Below are 20,872 nucleotides of genomic sequence, written 5' to 3' on the forward strand. Positions count from 1 at the left end.
GCCCCTCAGTACTGTTGGTCCCTTGTACTTGATTTTTCCCCTTAAGTTTTATTCCAATTTCTAACATTACCATTCCCTCTTCCTTCTCAGCAACTAGTCCTTCAAAGTAGAACTTAAACAATGACCAGACATGGCCCTGCAACAGAGCGTATCCTTCTACATTTAGCATGCAATCATGAATCACAGGTACAAGACCCCTTGAACAGACGTGGTTTTGGTGACTACATGTAGGACTTACTGCTTTTACCCAAGAAGAGGATCAGACATCCTAAGTAGCTCAGAAATTTTTCTGGAGCTCTTGAATGTGTAGAGGCAAGAAAGATTAAGCAACCTGTTGCCTTACATGAGGCATACTATCTTCTTATGTTTTCTTTTGAATTCAGGATTTCAAGGTTGGGGAAGGAGTGGGAAAGTAGCCATGGACATGTGAGAATGTGGATGATCCTTTTACATAGTCAGGAACGGTCAAATTCTATGCTTTATGTTGTTTGCTAAAAGACACTTTCCAAAGCTTTCAACAGAAAATGTAATGGCACACATGCCTATTCTTGGTGAACCCAGACTTTTTGTCTAGTCTGTGATAGTCAATTTTGAAGGACTGCTTAGGGTAATGAATCCTTCAAGTTGTAAAGATGAAGGGCAGTTTTTGGACAATTCCCATTTTTCTGTAGGAAAACTAATCTGGAAGAAGTAAAAGGGAGAGATTGAAGTGGGAGAGAACGGAGGTGGAAAATGAGTTCAGTTGATCAAATATTTGTTAAGCACCCACTGTATGTCGGGCCCTTACAAGGAAGCAAGCAAAGAACAAAAGCATGTGATGGCCTTGCTCCTAAGAAGCTAGAGACCAGTAACTTGGATTGCTATAGAGCAGAAAAACGTCCACAAGCCCCTACAATACAGCACTGGCATAGGATGAAGAAGAAGTTTCTTTCTATGAGATAAATAGCATACAACCAAATAAGAAAGTCAAAAGTTACACAAAGTTCAAAAACCTAAGGCACCAACCTTTAAGAGATCTGAGTGTTGGTGGTGACTTTGGAAGGAAAGTTATTATTAGGATTATTTTAGTACTAAGAGTTTTGAGCTGTCTATCCAATATTTTCATCTGTACCTCTGCTTTGGTAATACTGTGTGTATGTGTGCGTGCGTGTGTGTGTGTGTACGTGTGCCTTTTCATGTGTTTGAAATATATTATCTATCCCACACTCCACATTGGTTTGGGGGTTAATTACATACAGGCTGCTCTGAATCTATACTCTTGGGTACGGGGTTAAGCTACTCTACCACATTGTGAAGAGTTGATATGTAAGAGACTCTGAACATCTTATAAATTATCTTTAAAATGTTTCCTTTTTCGTGAAGGGAAGAATAAGTATTTGTAAACAAATGCAAAAATTTCTTTAACTAAATGAAAGAACAGTTAGTTAACCTTGTTGTGATTAGCAGAGAGGATAGCTGCAGACACTATAAAATCACTCAGCAACAAGATTTGACAAAACGTTAAAGATGGCTCTATTTTTCCTGTTTTATACAGGAAAATATTAAGGCCCTGGGAATTGAAGTACTTTTCCCAACAGTGGAGTAAATGTCAGAGTCAAGGCTGTGTTTTACATCTCGGTTTCCCCACACATCCCACCCTATGGTTCTGTTGTGCTGTTCCTTTGTGTGACTCCTCAAAGCCTGGTTAAAGGTGATACCGTATCAAATTGTATTAACTCAGTAGCACAAAACACCAGGGAATTGATTTATAAGAGTATTAACCTTGTGGCATTACTGAAGACCCATCTGATTAGTAGTTATCGAGTAGTCACCCTGGCTAAATATATGGGTTTGATTTTTAATTTTGAAAATGAAAAATATTTTAAAATCTATGTCTTACATCCATATCCCCAGGAAATTTTAATCAAGCTTTAAAACTTCCAAATTTAGATAAACTCATGTTTTTTGTTGTTTTAATTTTCACTCAATGAAAATAGAAAAAAAACTAATTGGATAGAACAGCACAGCAGAAGCATTACTTATCGCCAAAAATGGGATGCAACAAGACTGAAGAAGAAAATGCAGGACAGTGCTTAAAAAAGCAGTCTAATGAAAAGTGGGGTCTCCTCAGGGTGTCCTTAGGTAGACATTGCAGCAGAACTGCAAAGTTTTCTTTAGAAGGCTAGGGAAGAGAGGAGGAAACAGAGAAGGGGCAAGAGTGGAAAATAGAATGAGGCTCAGAATACCAAGCGTTAGTGCTGTCCCTATCACCTTCCTCACTTGATCACTGGGTGATCTTGGGCAAGTTTCCTCCTTTCCCTCAGCTCATTTCCTCATCTGGAAGGTAAGTCACTAGACAAGATAGTCTTTGATGTTCATTGTAACTCTAACTGATCTTCCCCAAGCAAATAGCTGGGAAAGACACCGTGCCCACAATATGCAAGACACAAGGTTTACAAGCAAAGAACAAATCAAAACAAAAGATGTTTTAAAACCCCTAATGTCACTTGAATTCTTACAAATAAGCAATGGTACATCATACTTTTACAAAGTCCTTCTGTGATTTCATTTTTAAAATCATTTCAAGTTTTATTTTACTTCATATTAAGATAATGGGAGATAAAGTGTTACATGGGTTCATGCAGGAATATATGTAAGAGACACAAAAATCCACAATAGGTAATTGTTATGTTAGTAGTTCCCTTTACTGAGGGGGAGCAGACAAAAGAATGTTAGAAAAAGCTTCATAAAGTGGATTATATAGAATGTGCTTTAAAAGAGTTTGGTATTTTATTGAGTGGGAAAGAGAAATACGAGGAGTTATTGTTCAAGGGTTAAAGCTATGCAAAATGAGTCAATTACAGAGATAGGCTCTAAAACATAGTACCTATAGTTATTACTGAGGTATTTTGTAATTAACAATTTGTTAAGAAGGTAGATCTTAGGGGTTCTGACAACAACAACAACAACAATAAAGGGACATAGGAAACATTTGGAGGTGATGGATATATTATTACCTGGATATTGGTTGTGGTAACAAGAGTAATATCTATGTGCAAATTTGCCAAACTGTATGCATTAATTACGTACAGTGTTTGTATAACAATTTTACTTCAGTTCCTACTATATTACCTGGCAAACAATACTTTATACTTAAAGTAAGAGCAATGATTATTGCATGTGCATGTTGAAAATAATAAAGAAAGGCCGGGCGCGGTGGCTCAAGCCTGTAATCCCAGCACTTTGGGAGGCCGAGACGGGCGGATCACGAGGTCAGGAGATCGAGACCATTCCACACCGTGAAACCCCGTCTCTACTAAAAATACAAAAAACTAGCCGGGCGAGGTGGCGGGCGCCTGTAGTCCCAGCTACTCCGGAAGCTGAGGCAGGAGAATGGCGTAAACCCGGGAGGCGGAGCTTGCAGTGAGCTGAGATCCGGCCACTGCACTCCAGCCCGGGCTACAGAGCAAGACTCCGTCTCAAAAAAAAAAAAGAAAAGAAAATAATAAAGAAAGCAGGTGACAGTAAGACATCCTGAGTCTTTTGGAAATAAATAGCATTCACCTGCTTTCTCATCCATTGAGATATCACCAGATTTATGTACTTGTGTGTCCCTGGAAGTTTCTTGTGGGAGATTTAGTTATTCTCTTTTCGTTAGGCTCTACTAACCAAGAACAAATCACAGACTCAGACAGCATCATAAAAAGGCCCAGACCCACGATGTCCAGAGACTCCAGGCTCAACCCACATTGATGCTGGCCCTTCAGCCATGAGACTCCATTTGCTTCTTCTTATTCTCCTTCTTTTTTCAATTCTTTTATCCCTAGGTAAGTTGGTAGCTGATTACTACAAGGTTCTGCAGATTAGAAGGCTATATCCCTGGCCAGACAAGATCCTAGAATCAGTCCTGTGGGTTCAAGAACCTAATATTTACAGCTTCACTAGGACAATAATAGGGAAAAATAGAAAAGAGACTCATTTAGCAGTAGTTCCTGTTGATAAGATTCCATCCATGTTTTTTGAACTAGTGAGTGGATATAATAATGGATGCTGCTGAAATTCAATCCTGTCAGATCAAACTGCCTACATATAAATTTCCATGTCCCACCAAGGCATCTCAAGATACAAAGTAAGAATACAACAGAATGTGACCTCAATGAGATGTCTTTGTGGGACCTCGAAATTTATATGCAGGCAGTTAGATCTGACAGGATTGAATTTCAGCAGCATTTATTATTATATTTGCAGAGGTTGCAGTGAGACAAGATGGCGCCATTGCACTCCAGCCTAGGCGACAGAGTGAGACTCCAGAGAGAGAGAGAGAGAGAGAGAGAGAGAGAGAGAGAGAAAGGAAGGGAGGGAGGGAGGGAGGGAGGGAGAGAGGAAGGAAGGAAGGAAGGAAGGAAGGAAGGAAGGAAGGAAGGAAGGAAGGAAGGAAGGAAGGAAGGAAGGAAGGAGAGAGAAAGAAAGAAAAAGAAAGAAAAGCAAGCAAGCAAGCAAGCAAGCAAGCAAGCATTAGTGAGGGAGAGTGAGTGAGAGTGAGTGTGTTTGGGCCCCTACTGATGATGCTAAACTATCACAAGCCCACACTCAGCCTTTCAACATTTGCTGGAGATTCACTTGTTTCCTTGTTATCTCCACCAAGGGCAGCTTCCTCCTGCTTCTGCTGCTGCAACTCAGCTAGGCACAAAGCATCTGTGGATCCGTTCTTTTTTCAGCAGGGCTTCATCACTCTGAATTTAAGTTAATTAGCTTTTTTTGAGACCTCAGTTCTGTGTTTTAAAATGAAATCTATGATCTATAGATTATCCAGCTTATTCTTTTTGTCAGGGCAAGAACATTTTTCTATAACTTTCTAAATTCTTTTTTTTTTTTTTTTTTTTTGAGACTGAGTCTGGCTCTGTCGCCCAGGCTGGAGTGCAGTGGCCGGATCTCAGCTCACTGCAAGCTCCGCCTCCCGGGTTTACGCCATTCTCCTGCCTCAGCCTCCGGAGTAGCTGGGACCACAGGCGCCCGCCACCTCGCCCGGCTAGTTTTTTGTATTTTTTAGTAGAGACGGGGTTTCACCGTGTTAGCCAGGATGGTCTCGATCTCCTGACCTTGTGATCCGCCCATCTCGGCCTCCCAAAGTGCTGGGATTACAGGCTTGAGCCACCGCGCCCGGCTAACTTTCTAAATTCTAAACAAAAGTAAAAGTTCACTTCTTTTCAGAATCCCCACGTGTCAGAAAGTGTTACTATTATCATCAGTTTAGTGATATTTATGGAATACCAAGTTGACTCTAATATCAGCTTTTGGGTTAAATTCTTTCTTTCTGATATGTAGCCTTTGAAATTTTATTTGCTGCAGATCTCTTGGTAGTGAACAATTTTCATTTTTATCTGTCAATTTCATATTGTGATTTTTGATCTTGAAAGACAGCATTACTGAGTACCCAATTCTGTATTAACAGTTATTTGCTCTCAACATTTGTTGATACTAGTTTACTCATTTTTAGTTTTTGCTTTACTATAATAATCAGATAAATATTATTTCCTTATAAATTATCCTTTTTTTCAATGTTTGTATGGTCTGGTGTTTGGTTTTAATGTTTTATAATTTAACTAAAGTGAGTTTATTTTTATATCATCTGTTAGAAATATATTCTTTGAATCAATGGATTTATACCTTTTCTTAATTTCTTTTTGAGAATCTCTTGAAATGGTGAATCCTTTTACACTTCTCTCCCCCCATATTTGAATTAAATAAATGTTAGACCTTGTGTTTCCATGTTACATTCTGAGTATATCATTTAAACATTTTTTTCTTCACTAGTTATCCTCTTACCTGTGTCTAATATATCATTAATAACTTGCATTTATTTTTAAATTTTTTTTTTGGAGATGGAGTCTCCCTCTGTTGTCCAGGCTGGAGTGCAGTGGTGCGATCTTGGCTCACTGCAACCTCCACCTCCCGGGTTCAAGCGATTCTTCTATCTCAGCCTCCTGAGTAGCTGGGACTACAGGCACCTGCCACCATGCTCGGCTAATTTTTATATATATATTTTTTAGTAGAGACAAGATTTCACCATCTTGGGCATGCTGGTCTTGAACTCCTGACCTCGTGATCCACCCATCTTGGCCTCCCAAAATGCTGGGATTACAGGCATGAGCCACCACGCCCAGCCAGACCTGCCCGTTTTTTCTATCATCTATATTGTTTTACTATTGTTTTTACATCTTTGTAATAGTAGATTGTTTCTTTAAACAATTGATACATACCTGCTTAATTATTTCTCCACATTGACGATTTCAATACATCTAGTTTTAAAGGGTTTAGATATGCTATTCATTTCATTAACTTTTATTCATGGTGTCTTGCTTACCTGATCATTTTTAATACTGAACTCATTGTTCATCCTTAACCTGACATCATTTTATGGTCTGAAATGAGAATGCTATTATCCAGACTTCCTCTGTGAAGCTGACTCAATGCTTTAACTCAATATAGAAGTTTCAGCATTAGCAAACTGGAACTTCTGATGGCCCAAGAGTCAGTAGTACCATCATTAGCATTACTGATCATAGCAGATCTTCCCAGAAGATCTGGGAAACCCTCACCCCCTCCATCAGCTATCCAATACAAAGTGCCCACTGCTCAAGCTCCAGTTCACAGACTATTTTTGTGTTTGAAAGAGGAGATATTTTAAGAACTTGCCTAACCATTTTCAGGGATAGAAATGTTTCAAAGAGATCCTCTACTATATATATGTTCTATAGCAGCAGTCACTTGAGAGCAGCTCACTTGCAGTCATGGCCAAAAGCCTAAATCTTTCTTTCATTCTAGTCACACCTATTTTGTATCTTTTGGGGATATCTCAGATTCAGATGCATTCATAGTATTCTATGATTTGCGACACTACTATAGATTCTTCAAAATGTTACAACATTCCAATGGTATGTTGGGAGGTATAGAAGGAGAGGAAAAACAATGGGCTCAAATCTCCTCTGACTTCTCTTCTTACAATATGTTTCATTGTTCAAAACTTTTAGAACTATATTAATACAGCATTGACAGTGGGCATTCTTCTTTTCCTTCTGACTTTAATAGGATTGAAGGAAGTGTTTTGCTATGAAATTGCTATATGGGTTGTATTCAGATAAATTTTGACTTTATAAAGCCAATATTCTCCTCATTATTTTTAAATGCTTACCAGGATTCACAGTATTATTTTCAGTTCTCCCTGTTTAAAGGCATATTTAAATAACTTCATGACTTGGGTATAGTATATATGTTACTGTGCTACAGAAACAGAAAAACCACCACCATATTATATTCTAAGATACTTGGTACACCAATTGCACCATCTTTTTTTCATCTAAGACATTCAATTCTTCCACAGGTGGGAGCACATGAATTAGCATCATTTACTACTCGTAGCTTTCACTACAGACTTTCAGACTTATGGTGCCTAAAAGAAATAGAATACTTCTAGCTGGGTTTAAAAGCTACAAATAAACATAGAAAATATACACTATTTTCAAAGTATCACTTGAGTGTTATGCATGTATTTCAATATTATATTGCTAATTTTAATTGTTCAAAGTTAAAGAGCTTAAACCTCCCCCTCATGCATTCCTGAATCACCCATTATTCCCACACATACATTGTTCGATACAGCATAAACCTAAGTAAATAAAGATGTGGCAAAATGAAAAAAATAAAATAACATTATACCATTCTCATCTGTGAATGGCATCAGTAGACAGATGTGAATAAAAGTAATGTGATTATAATTTTAAAAATCATATTTAATAGGATCCATTTATTATTAAATGAACATTAGGCTACTTAATGAATAATAAATCTTTGACACAATGAAAACTCTTAATGCAGAGTGAGACCAAAATGAAAGTAATAACTGTTTTTCTCCTAACCCTTGCTTTAGTTGGTCTTTCCACCAGACTGTCACTTTAAGGATATTATAATAGCACAAAGCCACCAGCTTTACCATTAGAGAGATCTTCATTAAATTATCTTTGTTGTAATAAAGGTTATCTGGAGGAAATACTGGTCTGGACACAATAATAAATGTCAAGCTTTCTAATATTTTCCACTTTTAGACACAAATTGAAAGGATCATTTATAATGTCAAAAATATACTTTTTTCTAACTAATCTATCCTATGACTAAGACGTTATTAGCAATTAAAGTAGATAGAGCAAATCTAAATGTGGAGAGAAAAAGTAATTTCCACTTGTTTGAACAGATGAAAGCACGAATAAATTGAAAGCCTGAAATATTAGCTTGGGGGAATAAAATCACTCGGGGGAGCAAAAGCAGGATATACCAGCCTTTAACTCTACACTTCCCCCAAGAAAAAATTTATAGATAGCTATGTACAAACCAAAATAGCGCTGGGAGGGTTCAAGGGACCACTTAAGAAACTATAGCAACACAGTGAAGCCAAAAAAAAAAAAAAAAAAAAAAAAAAAGAGAGAGAGAGAGAGTGAAAGAAAAAACAAACAAACAAACAAAAAAAAAACAAAAACGAATAGCCATATAGAAAAAACAACTCCTGAAATCAGCATACCTGAGACAGCAGAAACATCTTTTTTGGCTAGGAACGAAAAAAGCAGAAAGGGACTATCAGTATCAGCCACAAGGTGGAACCACTATGGCCCTCAGTAACCCTCTCTGGCAGAAGACACTGGCATTTTTGCCCTGCAGTAAGCAACAGCCATTTCTGAGAGAAAATCCAGAGGAAAAGATGAAGATGTACCATCCCTTCCCACATCCCTTTTCCCCCACCAAAAATACCGTGACTGTTGTGCCAAACCAGGATCGGAACTACTACCTTTCTTAATCTGCATGTGTCTCTGACATATGAGCAGCAACCATTTCAAAAGCTCCCACATAGAAATGCTCATACTAAATTTATTCTGTTACTTAAGAGTGTTTATGGATTTACATTCCATTTGTGGACTATCTCACTGGATCTTCTTTCCTGCAGTAAGAGGTGGTTTGGGTGCTGCTGAAGGTCATTGTCTCAATTTGTCTGGTGTTTGCAGAAGAGATGTCTGCAAAGTAGTAGAAGATCAAATTGGTGCCTGCCGAAGAAGGATGACGTGCTGTAGAGCATGGTGGATTTTAATGCCAATTCCAACACCACTTATCATGTCAGATTATCAAGAACCCCTTAAACCTAAGTTGAAATGAAACTGATGTAAAATAAAAATACATCAAAAGTGAAGTTATTTGCATCTAAGAATATTGAAGTATACATATTAAGTACTTCCATCTTGATAACCATCTTGTGTTTTCACTTATCAACATAAATGAATAAATACTAATTTCAAATATACCCAATACTATTTCTTTGTGAGTCATTAACAGATCTTAACAAAACCTTTAAAAATGAGAAAACTGTTACTTTTGTTTCCAAGATGGTGGATTGAAGGCATTGTTAGCCTGCCTATTGCACTTGGAAAGACAAAATGGTGTGTAGAGATTCACACTGAACTTTCTTTCAAGAAGCAACACAGGAACTTAACAGGAAAATTGAAATAAGCCACAGACCATTTGAAAGAAGCAGCAGGATGCAGCTTACACCATAAGCTAGGCAGAAAATTTTGAGTTTCCAGGGTGTGAGAGGGGGATAAACTGACTGTAAGATATACACTTCCATTGGGAAACCTATCAATCTAGGCCATGGGGGAAGGCCTTAATCGTACTCAGGGCTGGAGTTGATTCAGTGAAGAGTGACGAGTATATGAGGAGTGGCATTGGGATGTGCTTTGAGTCTCCAGCACGTTCCCAATTTCTGGCAGGATGGAGGGAAGCCATTTCTGATTCTACCTCAGAGAGGACCTCCCAGAAGTCTGCCAGCTAACTCAAATGGTGGTCACAGGTTGAGAGAACCTCCCAACTGAAATGTTTGATATAATTTTCTGTGGGGACAAACTCCCCAGGCCAGAACTGAGAGGTGAGTGGGACGTGTGATGCAGCAGCAAGCACAGGAGCTGGATGCCCCTGCTCTGCAGGTGGATCAGGAGGGGTTTGGCCTGAAGGCTGCAGTTACTGTCTCAATAGGAGAGGCTTATGGTATGGGTCAGTTTTGAGCTCTGAGTTTAGACTTCTTGAAACTTAGCTAACTACTCCCAGTGGAACACTGTGGGTGTGAGACCTGCCTCGCCAAGGATGTGGGAGCTGGATGGGGCTTACTGCCAAGCTGCTACTCCCCATTCTTCATATGGACTCTCCTTGTACAGAGGCAGAGGCAGCTTCACTTCTCTCTGGAAAATTACCCCAGTGGCCTAAGAACTGCCTTCCAATTCCCACTGGAGCCACTGCTTGTCCCACACGTAGAGAGCCAGAGCATCACTTTACCTGACCTAGTTCCCACTTGGTTTTGCTCAACCACCTACCCTGGTAGATTAACACAAATAACAGAAGAAACTTTTAGAAGCCCTTTGGCTCTACCCGTTCCCTGAGACACGAGAGTACCTCCCATGGGTAACATAAGGCAAGTCCAAATCTCACCACTACCACCACAGCTGGCAGTCTTTTGCAAGCACCACCTCCTGGCTGAAGGCCAACTGACACAGTCCATTAGAGCATCTTGAATTCAGAACATACAATGTCATGACAGGCCGGGGAGCCTCCTCTGCCCTAATTTGGCTCTCTATCACACATTCTCTCTCTCTCACACACACACACACACACACACGTCACACACACACATCAACCTACTGGCAAACCGAGGTAACACACACACACACACACACACACACACACACACACACACACACACACACCTGCTCAATTCAGGCCATTATCCCTGATGAACATCGATGCAAAAATTCTCAATAAAATACTGGCAAACCGAATCCAGCAGCACATCAAAAAGCTTATCCACCACGATCAAGTGGGCTGCATCTTTGGGGTGAAAGGCTGATTCAACATAAACAAATCAATAAATGTAATTGATCACATAAACAGAACCAAAGGCAAACACCAGACAATTATTTTGATAGACGCAAAAATGCCTCTGATAAAATTCAACATCCCTTCCTGTTAAAAACTCTCAATAAACTACGTATTGATGGAACATACCTTAAAATAATAAGAGCTATTTCATACAGCCAATATCATAAAGAATAGGCAAAAGCTGGAAGCATTCCATTTGAAAACCGGTACAAGACAAGGAAGCCCTCTGTAACCACTTCTATTCAACATAGTATTGGAAGTTCTTGCCAGGGCAATCAGGCAATAGAAAGAAATAAAGGGTATTCCAATAGGAAGAGAGAAAGTCAACTTGTCTCTGTTTGCAGATGACATGACTTCCTATTTAGAAAACCCCATCATCTCAACTGAAAAACTTCTTGAACTGATAAGCAACTTCACCAAGGTCTCAAGATACAAAATCATTGTGCAAAAATCACAAGCATTCCATTACACCAACAATAGTCAAGCAGAGAGCCAAATCAACAATGAACTCCCATTCACAATTGCTACAAAGAGAGTAAAATACCTAGGAATACAACTAGGAGTACAACGGCTGTGAAGGACCTCTTCAAGGACAACTGCAAACCACTGCTCAAGGTAATAAGAGAGGACACAGACGAATGGAAAAACATTCCATCCTCATGAATAGGAAGAATCAATATTGTGAAAATGGCCATACTGCCCAAACATTATAGATTCAATGCTATACCCATCAAAATACCGTTGACATTTTTCACAGAATTAGAAAGAACTATTTGAAATGTCATATGGAATCAAAGAATACCCCATATAGCCAAGACAATCATAAACAAAAATAACAAACCTGGAGGCATTACGCTAACTTCAAACTGTACTAGAAGGCTACGGTACCAAAACAGCAGGCTACTGTTGCCAAAACAGACATATAGACCAATGGAGCAGAGCAAAGACCTCAGAAATAACACCACACATCTATGACCACCTGATCTTTGACAAACCTGACAAAAACAAGCAAGGGAGAAAGGATCTCCTATTCAGTAAATGATGCTGGGAAAACTGGCTTGCCATATACAGAAAACCAAAACTTGACCCCTTCCTTACACCTTATACAATAATTAACTCAAGCTGGATTAAAGATTTAAATGTAAAATCCAAAACCATAAAAACCCTAGAAGAAAACCTAGGCAATATCATTCAGGACACAGGCAAGGACAAAGATTTCATGACAAAAATGTCAAAAGCAATTGCAACAAAAGCCAAAATTGGCAAATCGGATCTAATTAAACTAAAGACCTTCTGCACAGCAAAGAAACTATCATCAGCATGAGCAATCAACCTACAGGATGGGAGAAAATTATTGCAACCTACCCATCGGACAAAGGTCTAATAACAAAAATTGACAAGGAACTTAAACATATTTACAAGCAAAAAAAAACAAACAACCCCATCAAAAGTGAGCAAAGGATATGAACAGAAACTTATCAAAAGAAGACATTTATCTAACCAACAAATATATTTTTTAACAGCTCAACAATACTGATCATCAGAGAAGTGAAAATGAAAACTACAATGAGATACCATCTCACACCCATCAGAATGCTGATTATTAAAAAGTTAAGAAACAATAGATGCTGGTGAGGCAGAGAAGAAAGAGGAACGCTTTTACACTGTTGGGGAAACTGTAAATTAGTTCAACCATTGTGGAAGACAGTATGGTGATTCCTCAAGGATCTAGAACCAGAAACACCATTTGATAAAGACACATGCACATGTAAGTTTATTGCAGCACTATATACAATAGCAAAGACATGAAACCAACCCAAATGCGCTTCAGTGCTAGACTGGATAAAGAAAATGTGGTACCTATACACCATAAAATACTATGCAGTCATAAAAAGGAATGAGATCATGTCTTTTGCAGGCACATGGATGAAGCCATCATACTGAGCAAACTAACACAGTAACAAAAAAATCAAACACGGCATGTTCTCACTAATAAGTGAAAGTTGAACACTAAGAAAACAAGGACACAGTGAGGGGAACAACACACAATACGGCCCGCTGGGGACTGGGGGTGAGGGAAGAGAACTTAGAGGATGAGTCAATAGGTGCAACAAACCATCATGGCAAAGGATACCTATATAACAAACCTGTACGTTCTGCACATGTATCCCATATTTTTTAAATTTAAAAACAGGAAATACTTATGTACATACATACATACATACATACACACACACATTCTTCCCGGATCTTCATTCCTGGTAAGCCAAGGAACCTGGAGAAACACCAGAATTCTGTCCCTCTGAAAATGCAGGACAGGTCTACCTTCATCAGCAAAAAATTTTGGACCAAATGTGGTAACTGCGGGTCCACCCCACAATGAGTAACTGAAAATTGAGGCAGTATTTCAGATCCAAAAAAACAGATGAAGCAATTCGTGACACATTTGGGTTGTTTTTGCCTTTTCCTACTATGAAGAATGCTAGTAGGAAGAAGGAAGAACGGTGTACAAATATCTGTTTGATTCTCTGCTTTCAGAATCCTTTGCTTGTTTGTGTGTTTGTTTGTTCTTTCCTGAGACAGGACATCACTCCAGTCAGCGAGGCTTTTCCAGTCTGTAATTTTTGTTCTTTCCTTTTGTCAAGTTTTAGAAGATTTTATTTAATTTCTATTGAATTTTAAGGCATTTTTAGATGTGTATTAAAACATTATCTCACATGCTGTGTGTTACATTTCATTTATTTTCATCATCCCTTTTTTATTTTATTATTTTATTTTATTATAGTTTATATTCTAGGGAATATATGCACAAAGTGCAGGTTTGTTACATATGTATACACGTGCCATGTTGGTGTGCTGCACCCATTAACTCGTCATATACATTAGGCGTATCTCCTAATGCTATCCTTCCCTCCTCCCAGCACCCCACAACAGGCCCTGGTGTGTGATATTCCCCTTCCTGTGTCCAGGTGTTCTCATTGTTCAATTCCCATCCATGAGTGAGAACATGTGTTGTTTGGTTTTCTGTTCTTGCAGTAGTTTGCTGAGAATGATGGTTTCCAGCTGCATCCATGTCCCTACAAAGGACATGAACTCATCCTCTTTTATGGCTGCATAGTACTCCCTGGTGTATATGCGCCACATTTTCTTAATCCAGTCTATCATTGATGAACATTTGGGTTGGTTCCAAGTCTTTACTGTTGTGAATAGTGATGCAATAAACATATGTGTGCATGTCTTTATAGCAGCATGATTTATAATCCTTTGGGGATACAGCCAGTAATGGGATGTCTGGGTCAAATGGTATTTCTAGTTCTAGATCCTTAAGGAATCACCATGCTGTTTTCCACAATGGTTGAACTAGTTGATAGTTGACAGTTCTACCAACAGTGTAAAAGTGTTCCTATTTCCCCACATCCTCTCCAGCACCTGTTGTTTCCTGACTTTTTAATGATCACCATTCTAACTGGTGTGAGACGGTATCTCATTGTGGTCTTGATTTGCATTTCTTTGATGGCTAGTGATGATGAGCATTTTTTCATCTGTCTGTTGACTGCATAAATGTCTTCTTTTGAGAAGTGTCTGTTCATATCCTTTGCCCACTTTTTGATGGGATTGTTTTTGTTTTTGTTTTTTTTCTTGTAAATTTCTTTGAGTTCTTTGTAGGTTCTGGATATTAGCCCTTTGTCAGATGAGTAGATTGCAAAAATTTTCTCCCATTCTGTAGGTTGCCTGTTTATTCTGATGGTAGTTTCTTCTGCTGTGCAGAAGCTCTTTAGTTTAATTAGATCCCATTTGTCTATTTTGGCTTTTGTTGCCATTGCTTTTGGTGTTGTAGACATGAAGTCCTTGCCCATGCTTGTGTCCTGAATGGTATTGCCTAGGTTTTCTTCTAGGGTTTTTATGGTTTTAGGTCTAACATTTAAGTCTCTAATGCATCTTGAATTAATTTTTGTATAAGGTGTAAGGAAAGGATACAGTTTCAGCTTTCTACTAGCCACTTTTCCCAGCAGTATTTATTAAATAGGGAATCCTTTCTCCATTTCTTGTTTTTGTCAGGTTTGTCAAAGATCAGATAGTTGTAGAAGTGTGGTATTATTTCTGAGGGCTCTGTTCTGTTCCATTGGTCTATAGCTCTGTTTTGGTACCAGTACCATGCTGTTTTAGTTACTGTAGCCTTGTAGTATAGTTTGAAGTCAGGTAGTGTGATGACTCCAGCTTTGTTCTTTTGACGTAGGATTGTCTTGGCAATGCGGGCTCTTTTTTGGTTCCATATGAACTTTAAAGTAGTTTTTTCCAATTCTGTGAAGAAAGTCACTGGTAGCTTAATGGGGATGGCATTGAATCTATAAATTACCTTGCACAGTATGGCCATTTTCACTATATTGATTCTTGATTCTTCCTATCCATGAGCATGGAATGTATGGAATGTTCTCCCATTTGTTTCTGTCCTCTTTTATTTCATTGAGCAGTGGTTTGTAGTTCTCCTTGAAGAGGTCCTTCACATCCCTTGTAAGTTAGATTCCTAGATATTTTATTCTCTTTGAAGCAATTGTGAATGGTAGTTCACTTATGATTTGGTTCTCTGTTTGTCTGTCATTGGTGTATAAGAATGCTTGTGATTTTTGCAAATTGATTTTGTATCCTGAGACTTTGCTGAAGTTGCTTATCAGCTTAAGGAGATTTTGGGCTGAGAGGATGAGGTTTTCTAAATATACAATCATGTCATCTGCAAACAGGGACAATTTGACTTCCTCTTTTCCTAATTGAATACCCTTTATTTCTTTCTCTTGCCTGGTTGCCCCGGCCAGAAGTTCAACACTATGTTGAATAGGAGTGGTGAAAGAGGGCATCCCTGTCTTGTGCTAGCTTTCAAGGGGAATGCTTCCAGTTTTTGCCTATTCAATATGATATAGGCTGTGGGTTTGTCATAAATAGCTCTTATTATTTTGAGATATGTTCCATCAATTCTGAATTTATTAAGTTTTTAGCATGAAGAGCTGTTGAATTTTGTCAAAGGCCTTTTCTGCATCCATTGAGATAATAATGTGGTTTTTGTCTTTGGTTCTGTTTATATGCTGGATTATGTTTATTGATTTGTGTATGTTGAACCAGTCTTGCATCCCAGGGATGAAGCCCACTTGATCATGGTGGATAAGCTTTTTGAAGTGCTGTGGATTTGGTTTACCAGTATTTTATTGAGGATTTTTGCATGGATGTTCATCAGGGATATTGGTCTAAAATTCTCTTTTTTGTTGTTGTGTCTCTGCCAGGCTTTGGTATCAGGATGGTGTTGGCCTTATAAAATGAGTTAGGGAGGATTCCCTCTTTTTCTCTTGATTAGAATAGTTTCAGAAGGAATGGTACCAGCTCCTCCTTGTACCTCTGGTAGAATTCGGCTATGAATCTTTCTGGTCCTGGACTTTTTTGTTGGTAGGCTATTAATTATTGCCTCAATTTCAGAGCCTGTTATTGGTCTATTCAGGGATTCAACTTCTTCCTGGTTTAGTCTTGGGAGAATGTATGTGTCCAGGAATTTATCCATTTACTCTAGGTTTTCTAGCTTATTTATGTAGAGGTGTTTTTAATATTCTCTGATGGTACTTTGTATTTCTGTGGGGTCAGTGGTGATATCCCCTTTATCATTTTTTATTGCATCTATTTGATTCTTCTCTCTTTTCTTCTTTATTAGTCTTGCTAGCTGCCTATCAATTTTGTTAATCTTTTCAAAAAGTCAGCTTCTGGTTTCATTGACTTTTTGAAGGGTTTTTTGTGTCTCCGTCTCCTTCAGTTCTGCTCTGATCTTAGTTATTTCTTACCTTCTGCTAGCTTTTGAATGTGTTTGCTCTTGCTTCTCTAGTTCTTTTAGTTGTGATATTAGGATGTCAATTTTAGATCTTTCCTGCTTTCTCTTGTGAGAATTTAGTGCTATAAATTTCCCTCTACACACTGCTTTAAATGTGTTCAGAGATTCTGGTATGATGTATCTTTGTTCTCATTGGTTTCAAAGAACATCTTTATTTCTGCCTTCATTTCGTTATGTAACCAGTAGTCATTCAGGAGCAGGGTGTTTAGTTTCCATTTAGTTGAGCAGTTTTGATTGAGTTTCTTAATCCTGAGTTCTTGTTTGATTGCACTGTGGTCTGAGAGACAGTTTGTTATAGTTTCTGTTCTTTTATATTTCCTGAGGAGTGCTTTACTTCCAACTATGTGGTCAATTTTGGAATAAGTGCGATATGGTGTTGAGAAGAATGTATATTCTGTTGGTTTGGGGTGGAGAGTTCTGTAGATGTCTATTAGGTCTGCTTGGTGCAGAGCTGGGTTCAATTCCTGTATATCCTTAACTTTCTGTCTCGTTGATCTGTCTAATGTTGACAGTGGGGTATTAAAGTCTCCCATTATCATTGTGTGGGAGTCTAAGTCTCTTTGTAAGTCTCTAAGGACTTGCTTTATGAATCTGGGTGCTCCTGAATTGGGTGTATATATATTTTGGATAGTTAGCTCTTCCTGTTGAATTGATCCCTTTACTATTGTGTAATGGCCTTCTTTGTCTCTTTTGATCTTTCTTGGTTTAAACTCTGTTTTATCAGCGACTAGGATTGCAACCCCTGCCATTTTTTGTTTTCCATTTGCTTGATAGATCTTCCTCCATCCCTTTATTTTGAGCCTATGTGTGTCTCTGCACGTGAGATGGGTCTTCTGAATACAGCAAACTGGTGGGTCTTGTCACCACCAGGCCTGCCCTATAAGAGCTCCTGACTCTTTATCCAACTTGCCAGTCTGTGTCTTTTAATTGGAACATTTAGCCCATTTACATTTAGGTTAATATTGTTACATGTGAACTTGATCCTGTCATTATGATGTTGGCTGGTTATTTTGCTCATTAGTTGATGCAGTTTCTTCCTAGCATCGATGGTCTTTACATTTTGGCATGTTTTTGCAGTGGCTGGTATGGGTTGTTCATTTCCATGTTTATTGCTTCCTTCAGGAGCTCTTGTAGGGCAGGCCTGGTGGTGACAAAATCTCTCAGCGTTTGCTTGTCTGTAAGGATTTTATTTCTCCCTCACTTATGAAACTTAATTTGGCTGGATATGAAATTCTGGGTTGAAAATTCTTTTCTTTAAGAGTGTTGAATATTGCCCCACCCCTCCCTTCAGGCTTGTAGAGTTTCTGCCGAGAAATCCACTGTTAGTCTAATGGGCTTCCCTTTTTTTTTTTTTTTTTTTTTTTTTTTTTGAGACGGAGTCTCGCTCTGTAGCCCAGGCTGGAGTGCAGTGGCCGGATCTCAGCTCACTGCAAGCTCCGCCTCCCGGGTTCACGCCATTCTCCGGCCTCAGCCTCCCGAGTAGCTGGGACTACAGGCACCCGCCACCTCGCCCGGCTAGTTTTTTGTATTTCTTAGTAGAGACGGGGTTTCACCGTGTTATCCAGGATGGTCTCGATCTCCTGACCTCGTGATCCACCCGTCTCGGCCTCCCAAAGTGCTGGGATTACAGGCTTGAGCCACCGCGCCCGGCCATGGGCTTCCCTTTGTGGGTAACCCGACCTTTCTTTCTGGCTGCCCTTAACATTTTTTTCCTTCATTTCAACTTTGGTGAATCTGACAATTATGTGTCTTGGAGTTGCTCTTCTAGAGGAGTATCTTTGTGGCGTTCTCTGTATTTCCTGAATTTGAATGTCAGCCTGCCTTGCTAGGTTGGGGGAGTTCTCCTGGATGATATCCTGCAGAATGTTTTCCAACTTGGTTCCATTCTCCCCCTCACTTTCAGGTACACAAATCAGACGTAGATTTTTCCTTTTCCCATATTCCCATATTTCTTGGAGGCTTTGTTCATTTCTTTTTACTCTTTTTTCTCTAAACTTCTCTTCTCACTTCATTTTATTCATTTGATCTTCAATCACTGACGCCCTTTCTTCCAGTTGACCGAGTCGGTTACTGAAGCTTGCGCATTTGTCATGTAGTTCTTGTGTCATGGTTTTCAGCTCTCTCAGGTCATTTAAGGACTTCTTTACATTGGTTATTCTAGTTAGCCATTCAGGAAATCTTTTTCCAAGGTTTTTAGCTTCTTTGCTATGGGTTCGAACTTCCTCCTTTAGCTCGGAGAAGTTTGATCGTCTGAAGCCTTCTTCTCTCAACTCGTCAAAGTCATTCTCTGTTCAGCTTTGTTCCATTGCTGGAGAGGAGCTGCATTCCTTTGGAGGGGGAGTGTTGCTCAGATTTTTAGAATTTTCAGTTTTTCTGCACTTCTTTTTCCCCATCTTTGTGGTTTTATCTACCTTTGGTCTTTGATGATGTTGATGTACAGATGGGGTTTTGGTGTGGATGTGCTTTCTGTTTGTTTGTTAGCTTTCTTTCTAATAGTCATGACCCTCAGCTACAGGTCTGTTGGAGTTTGCTCAAGGTCCACTCCAGACCCTGTTTGCCTAGGTGGCAGCAGTGGAGGCTGCAGAAGAGTGAATATTGCTGAACAGCAAATGTTTCTGCCTGATTATTCCTCTGGAAGCTTCGTCTCAGAGGGGTACCCGGTTGTGTGAGATGTGAGGTGTCAATCTTACCCTAGTGGGGGTGTCTCCCAGTTAGGCTACTCCAGGATCAGGGACCCACTTGAGCAGACAGTCTGTCTGTTCTCAGATCTCAAACACCATGCTGGGAGAACCACTACTCTCTTCAAAGCTGTCAGACAGGGACATTTAAATCTGCAGAGATTTCTGCTGCCTTTTGTTTGGCTATGCCCTCTCCCCAGAGGTGGAGTCTACAGAGACAGGCAGGCCTCTTTGAGCTGTGGTGGGCTCCACCCAGTTTGAGCTTCCCCACCACTTTGTTTACCTACTCAAGCCTCAGCAATGGCAAGCGCCCCTCCTCCAGCCTTGCAGCCTCCTTGCAGTTAGATCTTGGACTACTGTGCTAGCAATGAGGGAGGCTCTGTGGGCGTGGGACTCTCCAAGCCAGATGCGGGATATAATCTCCTGGTGTGACATTTGCTGAGACCCTTGATAAAGGACAGTGTTAGCGTGGGAGTAACCCAATTTTCCAGGTGCTGCGTATCACGGTTTCCCTTGGCTAGGAAAGGGAATTCCCTTCCCCCTTGCACTTCCTGAGTGAGGTGATGCCTCGCCCTGCTTTTGTTGCTCTGTGTGCTGCATTCACTGTCCTGCCCCCACTGTCCAACAAGCCCCAGTGAGATGAACCCGGTACCTCAGTTGGAAATGCAGAAATCACCCGTCTTCTGTGTTGCTCACGCTGGGAGCTGGAGGCTGGATCTGTTCCTATTCGGCCATCTTGGAACTGCCTCTCATCGCTCCTTTAATGAACAAAAGGTTTTAGCTTAGATATCTTCCTGTTTGTCAAGTTTTCTGATTTTGACTTTTCAAAATATGCTGTCATATACAAGAAACCCTTGGATATAAAATTCCATGAATATTTCTCTTTTCTTGCAGTCATCACTTCAGTGGATGTCATCAATTAATCTCTGGGTTATAGCATGTTTTCTTGAAAGTGTTCTGAAGTCTATTTTGGGCCTTGAGAATTTCATCAAACTTAAGTGAATATTTCTACAAATTGAACGCATAGTCCCTTTTGATGCTTTATTATTTGCATATATTGCTTCCACAAGACCATTTCATGCAAAGACTTGTCATGTCCCCACAGCCAGATCATTGCAACATGATATAGAATCAATTGGTCAAAAATGGGAAGGTTATCTCTGGAATGTCTATTTGACTCCATTGATCTCTCCATTTTAATTAAGACACAATATGCTGTGTTAATTACATAACATCGCTGCACATTCTCAAATCAGAAAGTGTAGTTCCAACTTCTTGTCGTTCAATCGCGGAAAGAATGATCTTATCTCCCAGATGCACATGCTTGGAAGTACTTCTCAACACACACACACACTCTCACATCCAGACACAAAGATACAAA

The 20,872-nt window shown here is 39.5% G+C and overlaps 2 protein-coding genes across 4 annotated transcripts in view; one reads left to right on the forward strand and one right to left on the reverse strand.

Annotated features, from left to right (window-relative positions):
* The window catches only part of LOC105499857 (SH3 domain and tetratricopeptide repeat-containing protein 1-like), a 106,205-nt gene that overhangs the window by 64,250 nt on the left and 21,083 nt on the right, over positions 1-20,872 (reverse strand). For 2 of the 3 annotated variants that reach the window (XR_011618764.1, XR_011618765.1), the window contains one exon: positions 8,770-9,068. The gene's annotated coding sequence lies outside the window, so the exon portion shown is untranslated. Of the gene's footprint in view, positions 1-8,769; positions 9,069-20,143; positions 20,250-20,872 lie in introns of those variants that run through there. The other variant, XR_011618763.1, reaches the window with a different exon arrangement.
* Positions 3,692-9,177, forward strand: LOC112423337 (beta-defensin 109). The gene is made up of 2 exons (XM_024787069.2): positions 3,692-3,806; positions 8,972-9,177. The coding sequence occupies exons 1-2, from the start codon at positions 3,749-3,751 to the stop codon at positions 9,175-9,177; spliced, it is 264 nt and encodes an 87-aa protein (XP_024642837.2). The 5' UTR covers positions 3,692-3,748.

The sequence above is a fragment of the Macaca nemestrina genome, unplaced genomic scaffold (genome assembly GCF_043159975.1).
Source record: "Macaca nemestrina isolate mMacNem1 unplaced genomic scaffold, mMacNem.hap1 Scaffold_100, whole genome shotgun sequence".
Classification (NCBI taxonomy): domain Eukaryota; kingdom Metazoa; phylum Chordata; class Mammalia; order Primates; family Cercopithecidae; genus Macaca; species Macaca nemestrina.

Coding starts and splice junctions, on each gene's coding strand:
- LOC112423337 (XM_024787069.2), top strand. CDS start 3,749: ATGAGACTCCATTTGCTTCTTCTTATTCTCCTTCTTTTTTCAATTCTT. Junction 3,807..8,971: donor TTCAATTCTTTTATCCCTAG/GTAAGTTGGTAG, acceptor TCTTTCCTGCAG/TAAGAGGTGGTTTGGGTGCT.